The sequence below is a fragment of the Panthera onca genome, chromosome B4 (genome assembly GCF_046562875.1).
Source record: "Panthera onca isolate mPanOnc1 chromosome B4, mPanOnc1 haplotype 2, whole genome shotgun sequence".
Lineage (NCBI taxonomy): Eukaryota > Metazoa > Chordata > Mammalia > Carnivora > Felidae > Panthera > Panthera onca.
In genome coordinates this window covers 24,028,576-24,049,653 of record NC_138345.1, presented here as the reverse complement: position 1 = coordinate 24,049,653, position 21,078 = coordinate 24,028,576, and the positions used below count along the sequence as shown (strand labels likewise).

At 42.0% G+C, this 21,078-nt stretch overlaps 1 protein-coding gene and 1 pseudogene across 2 annotated transcripts in view; both read right to left on the bottom strand.

The window, feature by feature from the left end:
• Positions 1-973: 973 nt before the first annotated feature.
• The window catches only part of MYO3A (myosin IIIA), a 244,074-nt gene continuing 223,969 nt past the window's right edge, over positions 974-21,078 (bottom strand). For both annotated transcript variants that reach the window (XM_060659133.3, XM_060659132.3), the window contains exons 31-34: positions 14,228-14,334; positions 6,162-6,202; positions 4,662-4,805; positions 974-1,642 (exon numbers count right to left, since the gene is read on the bottom strand). In XM_060659133.3, coding sequence (XP_060515116.2) covers positions 1,525-1,642; positions 4,662-4,805; positions 6,162-6,202; positions 14,228-14,334 — 410 coding nt within the window. In that variant the 3' untranslated portion in view covers positions 974-1,524. The remainder of the gene's footprint in view (positions 1,643-4,661; positions 4,806-6,161; positions 6,203-14,227; positions 14,335-21,078) is intronic.
• Positions 10,216-12,536, bottom strand: LOC132695009 (protein ARV1 pseudogene; annotated as a pseudogene).

Below are 21,078 nucleotides of genomic sequence, written 5' to 3'. Positions count from 1 at the left end.
TGCAGCGGAGGGACTCGATTCACCTCGGGGTCCACAATCCCTCTCTCCCCCTCGGCCGTATACAGTGCCCCGCGGCGCTGGTTTCACCGGTGCCTGAGCTAGGCCCAGCCTGCAGCAAGTCACAACCCAGCCGTCGGTCTGCTGGGCTGAGCCCCAGCGGAGGCCGCAAGGAGAACCCGGGGAAGGTGCAGGGCCTACAGCGCCCTTGAACTCTGAGCTCGATCCGGCCACTGTGGGAGGTTTCACCTCTCGGGGGTCTCCTCGGTAAAATGAAGAGGTTGTAGGAGCATCTCTGGGGGACCTTTCGGCGTCAACATTTTGGGTTGGAGAGTACTTAACTTCTGATGAGCAAGCGGCTAACGAACGTCCACCCGTCCTCACTCAATCCAGTCTTCTGGCTTCGGGCCCCGCACGCGAGGGACACCAGCAAAAGGAACAAGCCCTATCCCAGCCAGAACCCTCCTCCCAGTTCAGTCGTCCGTGAAATCACCTCGTCATCCTTCCGCGCTCTCTTCAGACCCCGTTGACAACGGAGGGTGTCAGTTCCATAGAAGGTCTCAACCCAGGTTCTAAAATAAGACGCAATCAACTGAGAAAAACCTCTCTGCCTACCCATTGCCCATCCCTCTTACATACGCCAAAATTTGGCGCCGAGATCGCCCCAAATCTTCAGAATAGAAGAACCTAAAAAGCCCAACAGTTAGCTCAGCGGTGGGACCAAAGGTGTGTGTGTGTGTGTGCGCGCGCGCAGTGTGTGTGGGGGGTTTGGGGATTTGTCTGGAGGTCACGTTTGCGCCGCAAGACTCAGGTTTTAACTTAGTATGTTTGTTTGGGATGTCTGGAGGCGATGATTGTTCGCTGGAGGAGACAGAAGGCACGGCCACTTCCTTGCCTGGGCACCTGCACCCGCACAGCTGGACAGCAGGAGTCTAGCCCTAAAGGGGAATATGGCGTACCAGCCCCGAAAGCCACGGACTTTCCAAGGCAGTTCCTTTATTTAATAACCTCAATAACCAAGGGAAGGGAAAGCGCGAGTTTAAGAAGGAGTTCATCTTCAAAGCTTCCCCCCCCCCCCCCCCTCGCTTCTTCTCCCACCGGGCTTTGTTTTACTCGCCCCTCCAGTGTCCCGCAGGCTTGGGAGAGCGGTTTCCAAGGAAAAAGAAATCTTTGAAGTCTTCCAAAATGAGAGAGGAGGGATCGGCGAGAGCTCAGGCGCAGTCGGGTCCACAGGAGTCTCAAATGAGTGAACAAAGAGATACATTGGGGGCCAGGGATAGGGATGCCCCAGCTGGCGGGCTGGTGGGAGTGCAGGGTGCCGGAGTGCCGAGACGCGGCATCCAAGGCCCTCACTTCTCCTCCTTCGGTGAGGCTGGCCCTGACACTCGAGAGGCGAGCGCAGCGGGCAGCCCCTGCCATGGTCAGGGCCGGGGCATCAGCGCCTGGTCGTGCCAGCGCCCGGGCTCTGGCTCCTGCAACCCCGCAGTCTCGCGCACATTCCCACCGCGATGGCCTCCACCAGCCGGGCTACACCTGCTGCACGAGGCGCTGCCGCTGGGAGGTCTTGCGCAGGAGCCTCCTGTAGTCGTAGGGATTGGTTGCGGGCCCATTTTCCTCCAGCCCCTGGTTCTCCTCAGCCCAGCACCTGCAGTGAGACCCAGGGCCCGAAAGTCAGCGGCGCCAGAGCGCAGCGCAGCGCAGCCCCGCCCATCCCGTTAGGCGGTTCTATTCCCCCCCCCCCCCCCCCCCCCGCAACTACAGGCATTTAAGAAGGGCACATTCAAAACATCAGGAGAAAGGCCAAACGCAGCTGCATAATTTTCTCAGCGGATTTTCAATTTTCCCCAAGCAGGCGGGGGGTGGGGGGTGGGGGGGGGGAGGGTGACTGTGTTTGGATGACAGCTAAGTAAGGTGTCAGAAGGTGCAGTTGAGACAGGAGAGCTTCCTTTGGTTTGAAGTAACTCACAACCAATAAATAAATATTATAGTACCTTAATTTTTAACCCATTTTATTCAAACAGGAAAATTCAAAGTGCCTAAATAGACAACCATCATTTCTCATCTTAAAACCACTCAAATGTTTCTCTCCAACACTCCTTCCAAATCTGATCAACCAGTTAGCTGTGGGTCCTGTCAGCTCTCTCAGTGAGGCTGTTGGGCCACCTTTCCCGAAGGTAGAGTTGGGAAACCCCACCCACTTTACCTCTAGATTCTACAACTTGCCTGGAGAAGAAGGGTGCTCCCTATGCAGCCACATAGGTGCATTCATTTACTTATGTGGCACCTACTAAGTATTAGCCATTAGTGTAGGCTAAAGGTGAACAAAAGCCCCCATTCCCATGGAGTTTAATCTAGTGTGGGAGAGGGCTATAGACAACCTTAATATGCCAGGTGGTGGCAGGTGCTATGTAGACAAGGCAGGCTAATGAGGAAAAACTGATGGTGTGTATGTGTGTGTGTGTGTGTGTGTGTGTGTGTGTGTATACACAAGGTTACCTTGTTTATCTTTGTTAGATCTTTACTTTCTCTCTAGAGTCAAGCTCTTTGGTGATAGAGATTACATCACATGCACACTGTGTCCACCTCTTCCTCGAGCACCCGGCACAGGGCTTTGCACGGGGAGGCAATACAGGGTAGTGGTGAAAAGCATGGACTTTCAACTCAAAAAGGCCTGTGTTCAAATTCTGGCCCCCTCACTTTTTATCTAGGTGACTTTGCAGTCATTAAACTTTTGAGACTTAGCCTTGTCATCTATATAACGGGGCAATGAGAGTGACTGCCTCACAAGGTTGCCATAAGGATGAAGTCAGTGCCCGGCACAATGGCCAGCCGGAGGAAGCATTCAGCCAACACTGGCTTGTGGCATCCTCATTCTGGTGAATTCTAACTTCACATCCACAGGCACCGCTGGAACACCAGCAGAAACTCAGGGCTATGATATTTTTCCAGCAGATGTGTGTCTGTGGTTGGGGGAAGGGGGAGAATATACTAGAGAGGAGACAGGCTGGGTTGTTAAAATGGGAAGCAGGTAAGTCAGTGACAAACCTTGGGTTTTAATTCACTGACTCAATGTGGAACCTGGGGCAAGTCATTTAATCTTGCTGGGCACTCCGTAGTCTCCTATGTAGGACCCCGTGATTAGACTAGAGCATCTCTAAGTTCTGGCAATATGTTACAGTTCTTGATCTCAAGATGGAAGAAAGACATTTTGTTTGGAGACAAGGGTCAGAAATCAAGAAGATTCTGGAAAAGCAAATAAAGATGAAAAAGGCCACCATCTCCGGAGCCTCTCCCCTGTTGAGTGCTTCACATACATAATTTCACTTAACCTCTTTGACAACGTGATGAGGCAGTTTTTAGTGAATCCTTTCCCAGATGTGGAAACAAGCTTAGAGGGGTCTGGTAATGCGAGCAAGGTCACTTGTCTACCAAGTGGCAGAATCAGGATCCAAATCTAAGACTCTCTGACTCTAAAGCACCAGGTTGCACTGCAAAAGAGACGGTGAGGGGTCCGAGTGCCCTGGGCTGACAGGACGTTCGCTCAGGATTTTGGCAAAACAGCTTTTCGTTGCCTGTCCTTATTCTGGTTTCTCTCTCACATACAATGTTTGAATTTTACTATGTGCCTTCACTTTCAAAACTTCACAAAGAATTTTTTCGGGGGAAAACATTTGCAAAGTAGTAAGTGAGCAAAAATGGTTTGAGATACTTAATGTCAAGCAAAGTTAATGGCAAACTGAGAAATCAAATCCAAAATATATACTTGTATGTGAATCTTTCTTCCGGATACTTTTTGGTCTGACATTGCGGATTCTGAGAACATATACAGCATAACTGAGAAACCAGTAAGTGTTTAAAATTCCATTGGTTAGAACTTAAACACAGATTTTGACTTGTTGCTTGTTGCTTGTAATTAGTATGGCCATGTAATTTATCATCCGAAGTGAGGCACTTTTATTTTTTATTTACTTTTTTAAATGTTTACTTATTTTGAGAGAGAGAGAGAGAGAGTAAGAGAGAACGAGGAGAGGCAGAGAGAGAGAGGGGGAGAGAGAGAATCCCAAGCAGACTCCCTGTTGTTAGCACAGAGCCTATTATGGGGCTTGATCCCATGAACTGTGAGATCATTGACCTAAGCTGAAATCAATAGCCAGCTGCTCAACCGACTGAGCCACCCAGGGGCTCCCAAAGTGAGGTACTTTTAAAAGGGGTCTGCCATTGGGGCACCTGGGTGGCTCAGCCGGTTGAGCGTCTGACTCTTGATTTTGCTTCAGGTCATGATGAGATTGAGTCCCACGTTGGGCTCCATGTTGGGTGTGGCGCCTGCTTAAGATTCTCTCTCTCCCTCTCCCTCTGCCCCTCCCCTGCTTATGTTCTCTCTCTCCCTCTCAAAAATTAATAAAATAAAATAAAGTAAAAGGGAGTGCTACTAACAGTGACACCAAGAAAACAGGTATAAAACTGGGTTGTCTGAATACCTGACCATAATCCTTACGAGTTTACTTTAAGATAACATATCAATCTTTTTTTAAACATATCAATCTTAAGAGGCAGCATTCAGTGAGAATATTTTGTTATAGTCCAAAGACAGAATGGCAGTGCTTTATAAATGGAACTGTGAGTAAAACAGGGAACATGCTGTACCTTAGTAGGTAGCGTATTACCTTTCATCAGCATTAAAACATCGATGCTGGTGTTCTCTCTCTTGTCTTCGTTCTCTTAAGCTAGGGTTATGTTCCTTTGGTCCAGAACGACTAGGCAAAAATTCCTTATAATAGAAATCTTCCAAATCTAATAATTTCCCCTGACTGTAAATGAACACATAAACACATCATAGCTTCAGTCTACTTTTCTACTCAAACTTATAGGATATTGTTCTCTTCTTTTATTTAGTATAATTTAGGAGTAACAATTCATGTCAATAGAAACAAGAGAAGTCTTGAAATGCACAAAGACAGTATATACCATAAATTAAAAAAGAAAAAAAAAACCCCTCATCTCTCACCTTTAAGAGTGCATTTTCCTGGTTTAATCTCATTCAACTTGGTACAAAATTAGTAGTTACTAGACAGGAGTGATTACAAAGTTCCAGTTTGGCCAGTCTAGGAGAGAGTTCATAACCGGCCCTTGGGCCACCCTGAGAAAACCTTACCTTTATGTACCAACACATAGCATTTTCCAATTTTCTCAGGCATCAGTTAAGTACATGGATGTACACAATGTTTCATGACCTTACCTTACTTCCTTCACAGGTAACCTTCTGTCCTTTCCTTACCATTGGCCTTTAGTGGGTTAATTTCTGGGCTAAATTTTAATTCCTACACATGACATACACACAGAGGTGTGTCCGTGACCATTTTAATTCCTGGATTTACTCACATTAGTTCTGTGATGCTCAGTACCTGTGGTCTGATGGGACTTCATATGAGGTAAACAGATATAGGTCTAGAAAACTACCAAGTGTTACAGTGTTTCTGGGGAAAAGTGTTTTTCAAGTTACAGATACCAATTTACAAATGAGCTTTCAGAATGCCACCGATACATAAGTCAGGAGTTCAGTGTCCACTCATCTTAGTAGAAGAACCCTCAGTTGTTATTAGCACACTCTGGAAGTCAGTTAATTGAAATAGTGTTATAATGTTAAATTAGTAAAGTATTGGTGGGCTGAAATGTTATAGGAAATGGGGACTAGTGTGAATCTAAGTTGTCACACCTGCAGGTGACACAAACCTTATTTCCTGACAAATCCATAAACATTACAAGGAATGAGATTTAGCATGTGTTGAAGAACAGAAAGAAAAGGGGTTTGGGGAAAGAAAGTTCACGGACATGGGTGTGTTCCAATTTCCTGATCAAAACCAAGAAATGGACCAAGAAAAGCAAATTCTGAATTGGGACAGTACAATTCATTCACAAACTATTTGAGTTCTTAATGTATGCCTCATACTGTGCTAGCTCAACATATTTCCAATAGGTGAGATCTTCTAAATTATATATAAACCACATATTCATCATATAAATGTATGAAAGCATGCTACTTTCCAAATCTACACATATGAATAGGTGATTTTTAAAAAAATAGATGATTTTCAGTCATAATTTGAACACATGGATTTATATTTTGGTTTGATAAGATGGCACTGAAATCTAGAAGTAATAATTACCTATCTTTCCTTGGTCTTCGTTTTTCTTCTTGGATTGACTTCTAAAAGGAATAGAAAAAAGTTAAAAATCAGTATATTATGATTAATGTAATGTAACCGATATAATTACTATATTAATATATAAATACATTTGTTCTTATAAAGCCAATTTGGAAATAAGCAAATGGACACAATGTTTTAAAAATCTAATGAAATATAATTCACTCAAATTTTATTAATTATGTATTTGTGATTATGTTTTTACCAGATTGCAAATAATCTTTGCGTTCCATGCCGAAAAGAGCTTAGCACACAGTGACCAGTATACACAAGATTACCTAAGGTCCATCTACCTATAAATGGGAAAAATTATGTCAGAATTCCTGGAAAACCCATCTCTCCATCACAAATGCGCTGTGATTTAGGCAAGCTGATTAGGTGGCTTTGACATCTTGCTTATACGTCATCTTTGTCTGCTGGCAAAGCAGGTGGGTGGACAGTGAAGGCAGGTGCAATAGTCCACAAAAGAATGGAAGTGTAACTTACTAAGAGCCCATTTAGGGTATGAAAGTAACAGACTAGAGGATACATATGTTCATTTGCAAAATGTTTTCACGGTTGAGAATTTATGTATCAAGGCAGAAATTAGAATATGTAGGTCTAGATTTAATTAGATACCTTTTAATCAATACTTCAATCTGAACACTAACAAAATGGTACCTTACATACAAAGCAATATCATCTTTTATATTGTAACACTAGTAATGCGTTTCACTGTCAGCTGCCTCAAGATATTTGAGCTCACCTATTACATGTTGCAAGAGCATATATGTCTTCTAGGCTGAGAGAACAAACAGGACACTCACCTTGAACAAGCTGAAGATACTGTAAGTGTGGAAACCTTAATGCAGATATCAAGTTGGCTGGCACCATAATAAAAATGGCAAGATAATAAAAATGGCAGCTGATAATTGTTTGTAAATATTGAGGGTTTTCTCCAGTATTTTTTAGGCACATTCATTTTTTCTCATGATTTAGCATTTGTAATACACTAAAATGTTGGATAAATCAAACAGTTCATGTTTCACTTATTCTTATTGGTTGGTATTTCAGTGGGTGGATGAGGTAGAAGGAATGCTTAAATGCATCAAGTCTGGGAGTGGACCATTCAAGAAGTAACCATGTTAAGGGGCAGGACATCAATTACATTCATGCCCTCCTTCCCATTTCCTATTACGTTCCTGATCCAATGCCTTGGGCTGGGAGGTGCATACAAATAATTACATTACCACCATAGATACAATGGACCCCAGCAGTCTAGTCAATGATCCCTGGAACCCAGGTAGTATTTGTTGTGGTTGTTGTTGTTTTAATATGACAGAGGTCCTTTCTCCTTGATCTGTTATCTGAAAAAAAATGTCTCTTGTTCTCAGTAACAATTTTCTATAATCCAAAGTTATGCTTAAATGATTGGCAATATGTTGAGTGACAGAGGTTCCCTTTATACCACCACAAATCAAATAATGTTCTGCCCTTGAATTCGCAAGCTGGTAAGGACCATTTTTTATTCTGGACCAGCATTTCCCTCTGGGAAATGGTGTATATAATTTGGTTCCCAGTTACAGGAATTCTTAGAAGAGGAAATACAGTCCGGTCTTCTGCTTTATTTCACTCTTGCCTGTGCTAGAATATTCCAATGAAATATAATTCATTAATATATTTTCCCCAAAATTATTTAAGGTGGTTTATCATGGAAGCAATTACACAACCAAGGTGATAAAGTAGAAGTTGTAAATGAGGAACAAAGAGGTCAAGAGTGTGTTAGGATGGGGCCTTACATTTGTCTTAGTGTCCTGGCAGCTGGTGCCAAAAGGGAGGCACGAAACTGTACCCTCAAGGGAGAGGACTGAATACTAATTTTACCACCTGGGACTTTATATTAGTGGCGTTTATTGCTAAGACAAACAATGTTTTCAATTATAGTTTTTTTTTAATTTATTTGTATTTACTTATTTCGAGAGAGACAGAGACAGCGCGAGCAGGGGAGGGGCCGAGAGACAGGGAGAGAGAGAGAATCCCAAGCAGGCTCCATACTGTCAGTGTAGAACCCGATGTAGGGCTCGAGCCCATGAAACCATGAGCTGAAACCAAGAGTCAGATGCTTAACGACTGAACCACCCAGGCACCCCTCAATTGTAGCTTTGAAATTATAAATCACTGACTTGAAATTTGAAATGAAAATAGAGAAGTTAAATATCCTGTCAGTTTCTTATAGAACTGAAGAAGAGAGAGAGAGAGAGAGAGAGAGAGAGAGAGAAGGAGATAAAGATGGTACAAGGAGAAGATATTCTGGGGAGGGTATTTCTTGAGGAGGACTTTGGAAGTCAGAGGTCTTTGCCCACTGGACTCTGAAGAACCTGTTTCTCAGTTAGCTACACGACAGCCCCTCCCCCCCCCCACCTGACACAGAGAAATACATTTATGACAGAACTTTAAAATTCACATAGGTATATCACTCGGTGATCAAAAAGAATGAAATCTTGCCATTTGCAACATGGATGGAACTAGAGTGTATTATGCTAAGCGAAACAAGTCAGAGAAAAATAAATATCATATGATTTCACTCATATGTGGAATTTGAGAAAACAGAGGGACAAAGGGGAAATGAAGGAAAATAAGATAAAAAGAGGGAAGGAAGCAAATCATAAGAGACTTTTAAATATAGAGAACAAATTGAGGGTTGGTGGAGGGGAGGTGGGTAGGGGCTGGGCTAAATGAGTGATGGGCATTAAGGAGGGAACTTGCTGGGATGAGCACTGGGTATTGTGTGTAAGTGATGAATCATTGAATTCTACTCCTGAAATCATTATTACACTGTATGTTAACTAACTTGGACTTAAATAAAATTAAAAAATAAAAAATAAAAAAAGGAAGAAATAGAGTAAAATAAAATTCATATCTGCTACTTTCTGGTGGATACAATCTTGCATTCCCTTTGGAAAAACACTAACACTTTATTTACTTAGGGGGACTCACAAGGATGAAGAAAGTAGCCAAAACATAGAAGGAAAAAAAACCCCACACTGGAGCGGCCCAATTACCTACCCCTACTACCTACCTATCAGTTTCGGAAAGGTCCCGGAGAAAAGAGTAAAACCAGAAGGACCTTTGATGGGACTGTGTTTAGTTACTCATTTGGTGAGGGAACTGTTGGCCCCGAGTCACTTTTTGTGATGGCTGCACAGCTCTGCGCGCTGGAGCAGGCACCGTGGGCGGAAACAACAGGGCGTGTGTGCTTCGCCCAGGTCCTCCGGGCACGCTTCTTAGGCTCAGCTCATCCTGATTTTGGACACAAGGATAGCAACATCTGCTAGATATAAGAGATTAAGAGCATCAACTGTCAGAAGAGTGCTGGTGTTGATTTAAGGCAGAAAATGAAGCAGGGCCAGGAGAATGCAGAGAGATGGGGTGCTACCTCATAAATCTAAATAAATCCAAACGTTTTTGCTCCGTACATTGGCCTTGGGTCATCAAGAAAAGGTTTAACATGTGTAGTATAATAGAAATTTATTTCTATTTCTAAATTTCTAGATTTCTGAAATAGAAATAATTTTAGAAAGAGTTTCATGAATGCCATTTGAAATTACAGAAAGTGGGTTTTTTTTGAAACATAGATCTTTTCATGTGCACATTATGAATTCATGTTCCTTCTTCAATTCAAATGCTTACCTGAAGTTGTGTATAAATATAAATCTTCACTTGTTGCATACCTCATTCCCTACAGCAACATTCCCTGTGTCCTTGTGTATCTGTATGTGGTTTGGCTGTTTCTTACATGGTTGGGGGGGGCGGGTTGGGTGAGGTGTAGCAGTTTTAGGGGGTTTCAATGCCATAACCATTGCTTTCTTTTTCAGGAAGTGTACCCAAATCTTTGCTTCATTTTGTTCAACAGAAATGAGGAGCCTGGTTTGGATTTTAGGTCTTCTCTATTTTGGATGCAGTGGGTCATGCGACAGATAATAAAGAATACAAGTCTTCAGCAAGTCTGGAGATTTATAGATGGCACAATCACTTCCTACACATCCATGGTGCTTTCCACCAGTAAGCCGCTCAGGATGGCCAAGGGGAGTTTTCATTTGATATTCAGGGTCAGTCTAACTGCCTGAAAATTTAATATTAGGACAAATATTTTAATGAGTCTGAGGCACAGGAGTGTGTGGTCATGTTCCCAAATGACGGCTGCAATCAGCAAGAGTTTTCCATTGCTAGATGATAATCGTGCTTTCAGCAGCAACACGAAAATGAAGTTGGGTTTATTTGTTTTTTCACTGTCATCAGTTGGTCGCTGTACCCACAGGAAAGTAAAAATGCCAATAAAAAAGGCAATTTGTTCTAGTGAAACAATTGCAAACATTCTATGGAAATCCCGCTCCATGATGAAGTCGTCAGGATCAGGGTTCTGGTCTGAATCCTGAAGTGGCCACCACCTCAGGTACATGCAAACAAAACATGCAGAGTTTCCCAGGCGTGTTTATTTTAGTCCTGAAAAGAATTCATCTGTAGGTCTGGGCTTTGCATAAAATGGCATTAGTCAAGATGATAACAGGATCATACTCAATGTATTTGTCTACAGGTGTCTGGTAGGATTCGCAGATGGCTATCTTCAGCACTCTGTGGTTATGGTCTCGGCACTACTCCTTGACCTCTTGGTTGCAATCAGTGCTCCTGTACTGGCAGGAGGCTGCGGCAGCAGGAGGAGTGGGCACCACCCCATCCATGTTCCCCTTGCCCGCCGCCACCCTTTCTGTGTTCTTGCCTGGCCATAGCCCACTCTGCCCACTGGTGCCCGTTTCCATGCAACTATAGCCCAGCTAAAATTATAGACAGTGTTTTGATGGTTCAAGGGCATGGGCCCTATCACAGCTACAGATCCCACTATGTGTAATGACCCAAATTTGGATAAGGGCCAGATAAATAGGAACGCATGGTGTGCTGTCATTTATACTAATCTCCTGGTTTTCTGTGTTTTATTTTTCACTGAAGCCACAGATTTCAAGACTCGTGGCTATAAACAGAATTCCAGTCACTAGTAATTTGAGATCTATCAAACCCTTTATATTCATTTAAAAAAAGAATAGTACAAAAGTGAAGTAAACTTCTTGAGGGCAGGGACTCATTTGTGAGGCTCAGAATCTGTTGCATGATTCTCACTGAAAGGGTGGTTGTTAGCAATGGACATTTCACCTTATCTCGAGCTCTTATAAATTCTCATATCGAGGATGGCGTCTGTCATTGAAGCCCTCATGGTCAATTGTCATTTGAGATGTAGTTAATAAAGGTCACTGAGCATCATTTACCACTTATATTCAGGGTTAATAGGGAATGTCTAGTAATTTCTAATCTTGTTCTCTGCTCTTCTCTCTACTTAACTACATAAACAAATGTCAGGCTATCTACTTCCTTCTGGGGGAGGGCAGTGTAGAAAAAAATCTGTAATCAAGATTTTTATCAAGTAACAGCCCAATGCAGCTATCTGGAATTTTCACTTCCTTAATTTACTTCTAATTGTATCTTACTCAAATTTCATTGCATTCATTTGTGCCATGAATACTTATTGCATGCATACTATGTGGCAGGCTAAATGTAAGGGCAAACTCCTTGACCTCATGGAAACCACATCAGTCACTCTTTGGTGGGATACAGCATGGTGACAGGGAAGTATGGGCCACTTAGGAAGGACACAGGAAAAGCTCCTTTGGGATTTGGGAGTATTAGGAAGGCTTCCTGAAGAAAAAGACATGTGGACTGGGGACGTTTTGTCTCCAGAAAGTGAGAATAGAAAAAGAAGTGGGTTTTAGTCTGAGGACAGAGCATGTTCAGGGACAAATGCCTATGGACAACATGAAGAACAGGTACAGGCTAACAGGAGGGAATGGCTGTAGTGGAGAGTAAGGAGGGGTGAATGAGTATCAGGAGGTACAGGAAGGTAAAGGAAAAGTAAGCAAGGCCCTGATATTGCCCAGCCCCTCTATCACAGGACACTAGGAAGTGATTACAAGGTTTTCCATCAGAGGGGTGGCATGATCAGACGTTAATTTCAAGAACACAACTCTAGCTACCATGTGAAAGATGCATGAATGAGAAGGGGAGCAAAACAAGAGAACAGTAAGAGGAGGGATGCAGAAATATCAACTAGAAATGCTGGCCTGAGGAGGCTGTGGGCTGAGGATGTGGAGAAGAACAGAAATTCAAGAGATATGAGAGTAGATTCTTGGATATGCTAGATGAGAAAGGGGAGGAGTCAGGATAATATTCCGATTACTAGTTTATAAAAAGTCAGTCATTCATTCACAGAGACCATGTGTGGCACATTTATATTTATATGAAACGTTCAGAATAGGCAAATCTAACAGAGACATAAGGTAGATTAGTGGTTACTTGTGGCTGGAGGGTGTGGGTGGGGAATGACTGCTAATGGGCATGGGGTTTCTTTTTGGGGTGATGACGATGTTCTAAAATTGATTGTGGCAATGGTTGTACAACCCTGAATATAATGACAACCATTTAGTTGTCTATTTTAGATAAGTGAATTGTATGGCATGTGACATATCTCAATAAAGCTGTGTGTGTCTGTGTGTGTGCGTGCACGCGTGCACGTGCAGAAGGACAGATGCCTATGTGCACCCATGTAGAGTATGTAAAACAAACATTAGCCAGTTTGACATTTGAGTGTGGAGCTAGAGAAAGAGATATAGCCAGAGATAGACTCAGGAATCAGTAGTAACTGAGGTCATGAGATTGTCCAAAGGTAAAGAGAGGGGAAGAGAGCCCAAGATTGAACTCTAGGCAACACCAAGGTGGAGAGGAGCCTTCCAAAGACAATGGGGAGAAACCACCAGAGAGAAGAGAAGAGTAGGAGACTGTTTGACTTAGAAAGCAAGTGGGAGCTCCATATTCTGCCCAGGAGCTGGGAAACTTAATTCCAATTGGTGGGAAACATTCTCTGGGTGCAGTGGGGGCACGGAGAACCAGTGCTCTCTCTCTGCGGCAGTGGGAGTGGAAGAGTGAATAAGTATTGCAGAAGGAAGGACCAGCAGGTGCAAAGGACTGAGGGGCATGAGAGAAAGGCACTCGCTGGCAGGGTTTTAGCAGTTAACTGTGGCTAGTGGACATGGGGAGCCTGGAGAGGGGGCTGAAGAGTAGTCCTGGGTCCAAGGAGGAGGTCCTCTACAGCATCTGGACTTTGCACTGAAGGAACTGCCAAGCTATTAGAGGGATCATCAAGGGAGGAGCGCAATCACAAGACGGTTTAGAGAAACATTCTGATAGGGGCTGAAGAAGCTGAGCTTGGAAGCCTGAAATATTCTAGGTAGGGGATAATGATGGTCTAACGTAGAGTGCTGCCTGTGAGGTCAGAGGCAGGGCATGAATAGGAGTGAGCCTTGGTCGGTAGAAGCCATACTTTAGAGCAACAGATTGGATGTCAGGAATGAGAGAGAGTGAAAGATCCAGGATGACTCCCATGTTCTTGGTCTGGGTCACCAATGGATGATGGTGGCATTTGCAGAGAGCAGGAACAGGAGAGGAAGGGCAGACTGGCAGGGGTGGGACCGGTGAGGCCTCATGATACAGGGAGTGAGCAGGAGTTGTGCAGTCAGAAGACCTCGGTGTAGCTAAAGACCCCAATAGCTATGGAGTGCCTACCTGGGTAGTCCCGCCAGTGAGATGGGGACACCACCTTAAGGGCTATTCATAGGATTAGATGTCACAGTGTATATGAACACCCCTCTCTCTAGTGCTAGAATTTAAAAGGTGCTCAAGTAAATGTCTCCTTCTTCCTCTTTTCCTTTCTTCTTCTTTCCCTAAAACTTGCCTTTTGACCCAAAGTCCCTGTCTGCAGAGCTCCTGTTCTGATGCACTTCTCTTTCTGGGTTGGTATTTGCATCTCAGCTCAATTAACAGGCCAGCAGAGAAGACTACTGGAGGACAGGGGGTTTACAGGACTGTAGGAGAGGCCTGGACCATGTGCAAGAGGGGCTTTAGTGGCTGCAATGGCTCCCATCTGATGGTAAGAGTGAGCCACTTACATGTAGTAGATAATAGTATGTGGAGTCCTCAGGGTTATTTAATGTTTTGGGTTTCCGGGGCCGTCTTGGGGGCCTCAATATTTTTGGCTCTTCTTCTTTAGAGATACCTACAAGAAAGGTGATCATAAACAAGTATTCAATTACAAAGACTATTATCAAGCAAGTTTTCCTTTGGGGTAAATAAGAAATTACTTACACACAACTGGGGCTCAAGCTGGGAGAAAGAGGAAATACCTTTGCGCCCCCAACCAACCCTTATCATATTTCTTACCCTGTGTTCCTTCTGATTGTCTGGTGGTCTGGGGCTTTGAGAGGTAAGGGAAAGGAAAAAAGGGGAAGAAAAGAAATGCATGCCTTGGTAGTATGGAATAGTGTGCAGCAGTCCAGAGGATGAAGGGGAGAGGAGTCAGAGCTGCCAGAAAAATCTTTAAAAAGGAGTATTATGCCGGGGCGGCTGGGTGGTTCAGTTGGTTAAGTGTCCGACTTCAGCTCAGGTCATGATCTCACGGTCCATGAGTTCGAGCCCCGTGTTGGGCTCTGTGCTGACAGCTCAGAGCCTGGAGCCCGTTTCAGATTCTGTGTCTCCCTCTCTCTCTGCCCCTCCCCTGTTCATGCTCTGTCTCTCTCTGTCTCAAAAATAAATAAACGTTAAAAAAAATTAAAAAAAGGAGTATTATGCCAATTATTTAAAGAAGAGTTAATACCTATTTTTCTTAAACTATTCCAAAAAATAGAAAAGGAAGGAAAACCTCCAAATTCATTCTATGAGGCCAGCATTACCCTGATACCCAAACTAGATAAAGACATCACAAATGAAAAGAACTACAGGTCCATTATCTCTGATGAACACAGATGTAAAAATCCTCAACAAAATACTATCAGACTGAATCCAACAATACATTAAAAAAAATCATTCACCACGATCAACTGGGATTTATTCCTGGGCTGTAAGGGTGGTTCAATATTCACAAATCAATCGCTGTGATACGTCACATCAATAAAAGCAAGTATAAGAACCATATAATCATTTCAATAGATGCAGAAAGAGCATTTGACCAAGTACAGTATCAATTCATGATAAAAACTCTCAACTAAGTAGGTTTAGAGGGAGCATATCTTAATGTAACAATGGTCACATATAAAAAATCCACAGCTAATATCATCCTCAATGGGGAAAAAGTGAGCTTTTCCTCTAAGATCAGGAACAAGACAAGGATGTCCATTCTCACCACTGCTGTTCAACATAGTACTGCAAGTCCTAGCCACAGCAACCAGACAACAAAAAGAAACAAAAGGCATCCAAACTGGCAAAAGAGAAGTAAAACTTTCACTATTTCCAGATGACAGGATACTCTCTGTGAACCTGAAAGACTCACCATAAAAATGCTAGAATTGATAAACAAATTCAGTAAAGTTTCAGGATACAAATCAGTGTACAGAAATCTGTTGCATTTCTATACACCAATGATGAAGCAGCAGAAAGAGAAATTAATAGAAATCAATCCCATTTACCACTGCACTAAAACTAATAAGATACCTAGGGATAAACCTAAACAAAGAGGTAAAAGACTTGTACTCTGAAAATTATAAAACAGTGATGAAAGAAACTGAGGAGAACACACAAAAAATGGAAAGACATTCCATGCTCATGGATTAGAAGAACAAATATTGTTAAAATGTCTACTATCGAAAGCAATCTACACATTTAATTCAATCTCTATCAAAATACCAATAGAATTTTTCACAAACCTAGAACAAAGAATCCTAAAACTTGTATGGAACTACAAAAGACCCTGAATAGTCAAAGCAACCTTGAAAAAGAAAAGCAAAGTCAGAGGCATCACAATTATAGACTTCAAGTTATCTTACAAAGCTGTAGTAATCAAAACAGTATGGTACTGGCACAAAAACAGACACATAGATCAATGGAACCCAGAATTATAGGGTCAATTAATCTTTGACAAAGCAGGAAAGAGTACTCAATGGGAAAAAGATGGGAGAAGATATTTGCAAGTGACATATCTGATAAAGAGTTAGTATCCAAAATATACCTAAAACTCAACACCCCACAAATGAATAATCCAATTAAAAATGGGCAGAAGACATGAATAGACATTTTTCCCAAGAAGACATACAGACGGCCAACAGACACACGAAAAGATGCTCAACATCACTTACCATCAGGGAAATGCAAATCAAAACTACAATGAGATATCACCTCATACCTATCAGAATGGCTAAAATCAACAACACAAGAAACAGCAGGTGTTAACGAGTATGTGGAGAAAGGAGAAAAGAGAAAGGAGAACTTTCTTGCCCTGTTGGTGACAATGCAAACTGGTGCAGCTGCTCTGGAAAACAGTATAGCGTTCCCTCAGGAAGTTACAAATAGAACTACCCTACCATCCAGCAATTGCACTACTGGGTATTTACTGAAAGAATGCAAAAATACAAATTCAAAGGGACACATGCACCCCCTGATGCTTATAGCAGCATTATTTACAATAACCAAATTATGGAAACAACCAAGTGTACATTGATAGATAAATGGATAAAGATATCTTTCTATATCTATATCTATATATAGATAGATATAGATTTAATTGACTACTACTCAGCCATGAAAAGGAATGAAATCTTGCCATTTGCAATAATATGAGTGGAACTAGAGAGTATTGTGCTAAGCAAAATAAGTCGTTCAGAGAAAGACAAATACCATATTATTTCACTTACATTGGAGTTTAAGAAACAAAACAAATGATAAAAGGAAAAAAGAGAGAGAGAGAGAAAGGCAAACCAAGAAATGGATTCTTAACTATACAGAACAAACTGATGGTTACCAGAGGGGAGGGTGGGAGGGGTGAAATAGGTGATGGGGATTAAGAAGTGCACTTGTGATGAGCACCAGGTGCTGTATGGAAGTGTTGAATCACTATATTGTACACCTGCAATTAATAGTACGCTGTATGGTAACTAACAGGAATTTAAATAAAAACTTTAAAAAAGGGCATTATACCAACAGAATCTTGCTGTGACTCCCCCAACCACCAGCCTTACACAGTGACTCATCCGTCTAAGCACTGCACATTCTCCACTTCAAGGACCATCTCCTATGTTACGCCCAAACAAGAACACAGCTCATTTTCAGGCTTGACTGCCTTATAAATGTAGAACCTCAAACTATTCGAATCTTCAGACCTAACTTTAAAAACCTTTACCAAGAAAGAATAAAGTTTGTTGTCTTTTTCTACTCTGTCAGTATAGCCAAATTCTCAAAGCCATAGCAACATCATCAGAGCTTCTGACGATCTGTATACTTGGCTTCACATTTATAGAGCTAATGAGCCTCTCCTGAAGTATTTCTGTCTGTTTTGACCACTGCATCCCCTGATTGCACTTGTGCAGAAATGTCCGTTCAATGGATATGTCAGAATCAGGGTGGGAGTAGAGTATGGGTGCTTATTGGAGAATGACTTATATTCAACATACACCTGAGCATACATTTCTTAGCTGGGCTTAAAGGCAGTTATAGATCATTATTTCGTATAATACAGGGGCAGGAATGATTCCTAATCTAGATGTAGAAACACAGAGAAACTGAATTTCTCCAAACTATGCTAACCAAATCAAGTCAAACAGAATCAAATCAATGAACATCTATACTATGTGTTAACAACCGTGACTGGTAGTGCCGATCAGTTTTAACCGGGATAGAGACTCACACAGATGTCTACCTTCCTAGTCTCATGCCCAATGTACTAGGTGAACCTACAGCATTCATATTCTCACATAATCCAGCTCATTCATTTCAAGATCTATGGGAAATTGCTGGATGACACAGATCAGCTAGCTGTGAGTATTTCAGAGAGGTGTAATGCATGGAGCAATCAGAGAAACATGAAATGTTACATATGACAACCAGACGTTCCTGTTCTCTTTCAAATAAGACAAAACAACACGAAATCTTTGTTAATGAGACCATGCTAATAGAGATTAGTAATAGACAAGAAGAGTGAAACCATTCTCCAACCAAACTCTGCACATTATTTCTGCATCACCTTCTGTTCTCTTTTTCCCTTCTTCTTCACAGGAATAGACAGAGGAGGTGGAGGGAATCCAAATATCTGAGCCCTGTCTGATCCTGTCCTAGACTGTCCCAGGCACAAGGAAAGACAGGAAAAGCTGGATTCTTGCCACCACTTCAAGTGATGGTCTTTTTATTTTTTTTGTTCTCTTTGCTAATCATCTTTCTCAGTCCTGATTATTAAAAAGCTTCCATGGCTCTTGCAAAGTCTTACCATTTTAAAATGTATTGGTGATATCCACTTATATTATTCATTTGAGTCTGAACGGCAAAAAACATAAAAATGTAGTATGGAGTTATTATGTTTTTAGAAGCATGAAACTGATCTGTGACTACATTTTAACTTGACTTTAATGTTATTTAGAGTCTGAACTGAAATATCAGAGGATTACTATTGTAACAGAAATTAATCAAACTGAAGGTGGCAAAGAATCTGAATAAGTGCCAGGGGAGTGGAAAACAAAACAGATTCTGGGAATAAACAGAGTCTTGCTCTTAGCTCCATTGTCTCACCAAATGTTCCCCATTCAATCTGATTTCTACTACCAAAACTATTGAAACTGCCTTCTAGAAAGTCAAGGGTGACCACTCTATTGACAAATACAAAGGCCCTTTATCTGTCCCTCTATGGCTGACTTCTTCATTATTTAACATTATTGACCATCCCTGGCCTTCATGGCTGAGGATGAGGTTTCTGAAGAGGACACCCCTTCTCTTATTTACCACTGTATTCCTGGCACATGAGGAAGTGCTCGACAGGTAGGTCCTCTAAGAAAATTTTGCTGGATGAGTAAATAATTGCTTTGCCTCCTAGACTGAATCACTCCCCTCTTTGTTTCTTGAATTTCCCACAGGGTACTCAATACTGATGACTGTCTGATACCCAGCTCATGTTGGGTGTTCTCACCCTGTCAGAGCTCCTGCCCCAATTTCTCATCTCCTATTCAGTACTTCCATCTCAAACTCTCAGACTCAAATGAACCGGTGGTCACTTTTCTTCTCCATCTAGGATTCTGTATACCACAAGCTTAATGGCCTGGCAGGCACCATTGTTTCTGCAGCTCTCCCCCCAACCCCAGCAAATACTGATACCACCTTTGCCTTATCCCTCTTGTTCCTTTCCTATAAACAGACCATCATCAATCAACTTCTGTCATTTTTTTGATACATTTTTTAAGCTTCTCATTTAATAATTGTGGCAGAGTCTTAATCTGTTCTCCAGGCTTCATCTCACAAATGAAGACCAGACTTCTCTTCCTTAAATATCATGTTAATTATGAAGTTTCATTTCCCAGAAATTTATGATGCTTTTTTGGCTTCTTTGATTAAGGCTAAACTTCTCCTAAATCCAGATTACTTACAATCTCAGCAGTTCCGATTTTATCACCCGCTTCTCCCCAGCACGAACTATCTCCTCTGGTCGACTTACCTCACTGGAACGTGACACACCATGTTCATAGCTGTCACTCTGCTTATTTTAATCTTCTCATAGAAAAGCCTTCCACAGCCTCACTGAAATCTGAAGCATGCTTCCAGTGCCCGTCTCCAGTGCTAGCTCTTCCAAGAAGCTCTCACTTACCATCCAGTGATTCCCCCTCTCAGGGAATACCAATAGTACTTACAGGCTGTATAGATCATTTGAGATGCCCCCTCAAAATTCATATGTTGAAGACGTAACCCCCAGTACTTCAGAGTATGGCTATATTTAGAGAAAAGGTCTTTGAAGGGATGTGACAAGGGTGGGCCCTAATCCAATATGACCGTGTCCTTGCAAGAGGAGATTAGGACACAGACTCACAACAGAAGGAAGACCATGTAAGATATGGAGAAGACAGCCATCCAGAAACCAATGAGAGTGGCCTCAGAAGAAACCAACCTTGTCAACACATTGATCTTGGATTTCTTGTCTCCAGAACTATGAGGAAACTAATTTGTTGTTTAAGCCACCCAGTCTGTGGAATGCTGTTATGCAGCCCTAAGCAAAACATAAAATATCACTATTTTTACCTGTGGTTTTTTTTTCTTTTTTTTTTATAGTGGGGCCATAGGTTTTTGGGTGGTGGAGATCATGACTTAGGTTTTGATGTCTTCCTGACTTCCATGGTTGTTCTGCAAGTGGTAGGTATTTGGAGATGCTAAGAGGTTAGATGGATTTCATTCTACCTTATTAGAGACACAGTGGAAATTGAATTTTGTTAACTGGATCACCATTGACACTGTTCAGAAAAATAATTCCTGATGCTTTAAAGACAGGTGCAAATAGGGGAGTGAAGAAAACTCTGGAAAGAGAACCCAGAGGGCTTCAATCCAGGGGTACAAATGTCATAACTAAAATTCAGAAGTCATTAAAAAGTAGACATATTTGGCTATGAAAAATAGATAAAAGCATTAATATGGCAACAAAGTCAGAAGACACATGATAGATTTGGAAAACTATATTTACAACACAGATGAGAAATCAAGGGATGGTATTTCTAATACATGAAAGTGCTACAAAATGACTACAAAAATACAGACCAACAGAAAAAAGGGCAAAAGAGTTAAATAGGAAATACAGGATGAACAAATCCAAAAAGACAGTAAGTACTAGTAGACAAGGAAATAGAAATGAAAATAATGACAACATATCATTTTACTTCAGGTACATTAGCAAAGATTAAAAAGAATGAGAACAGTACTGAACCAGATGCCAGAAAAAGTATGTTCTCACAAAGTGTTGGAAGAAATGTCAACTGTTAGGGCCTTTTGGGAAAGCAGTTTATCAGAA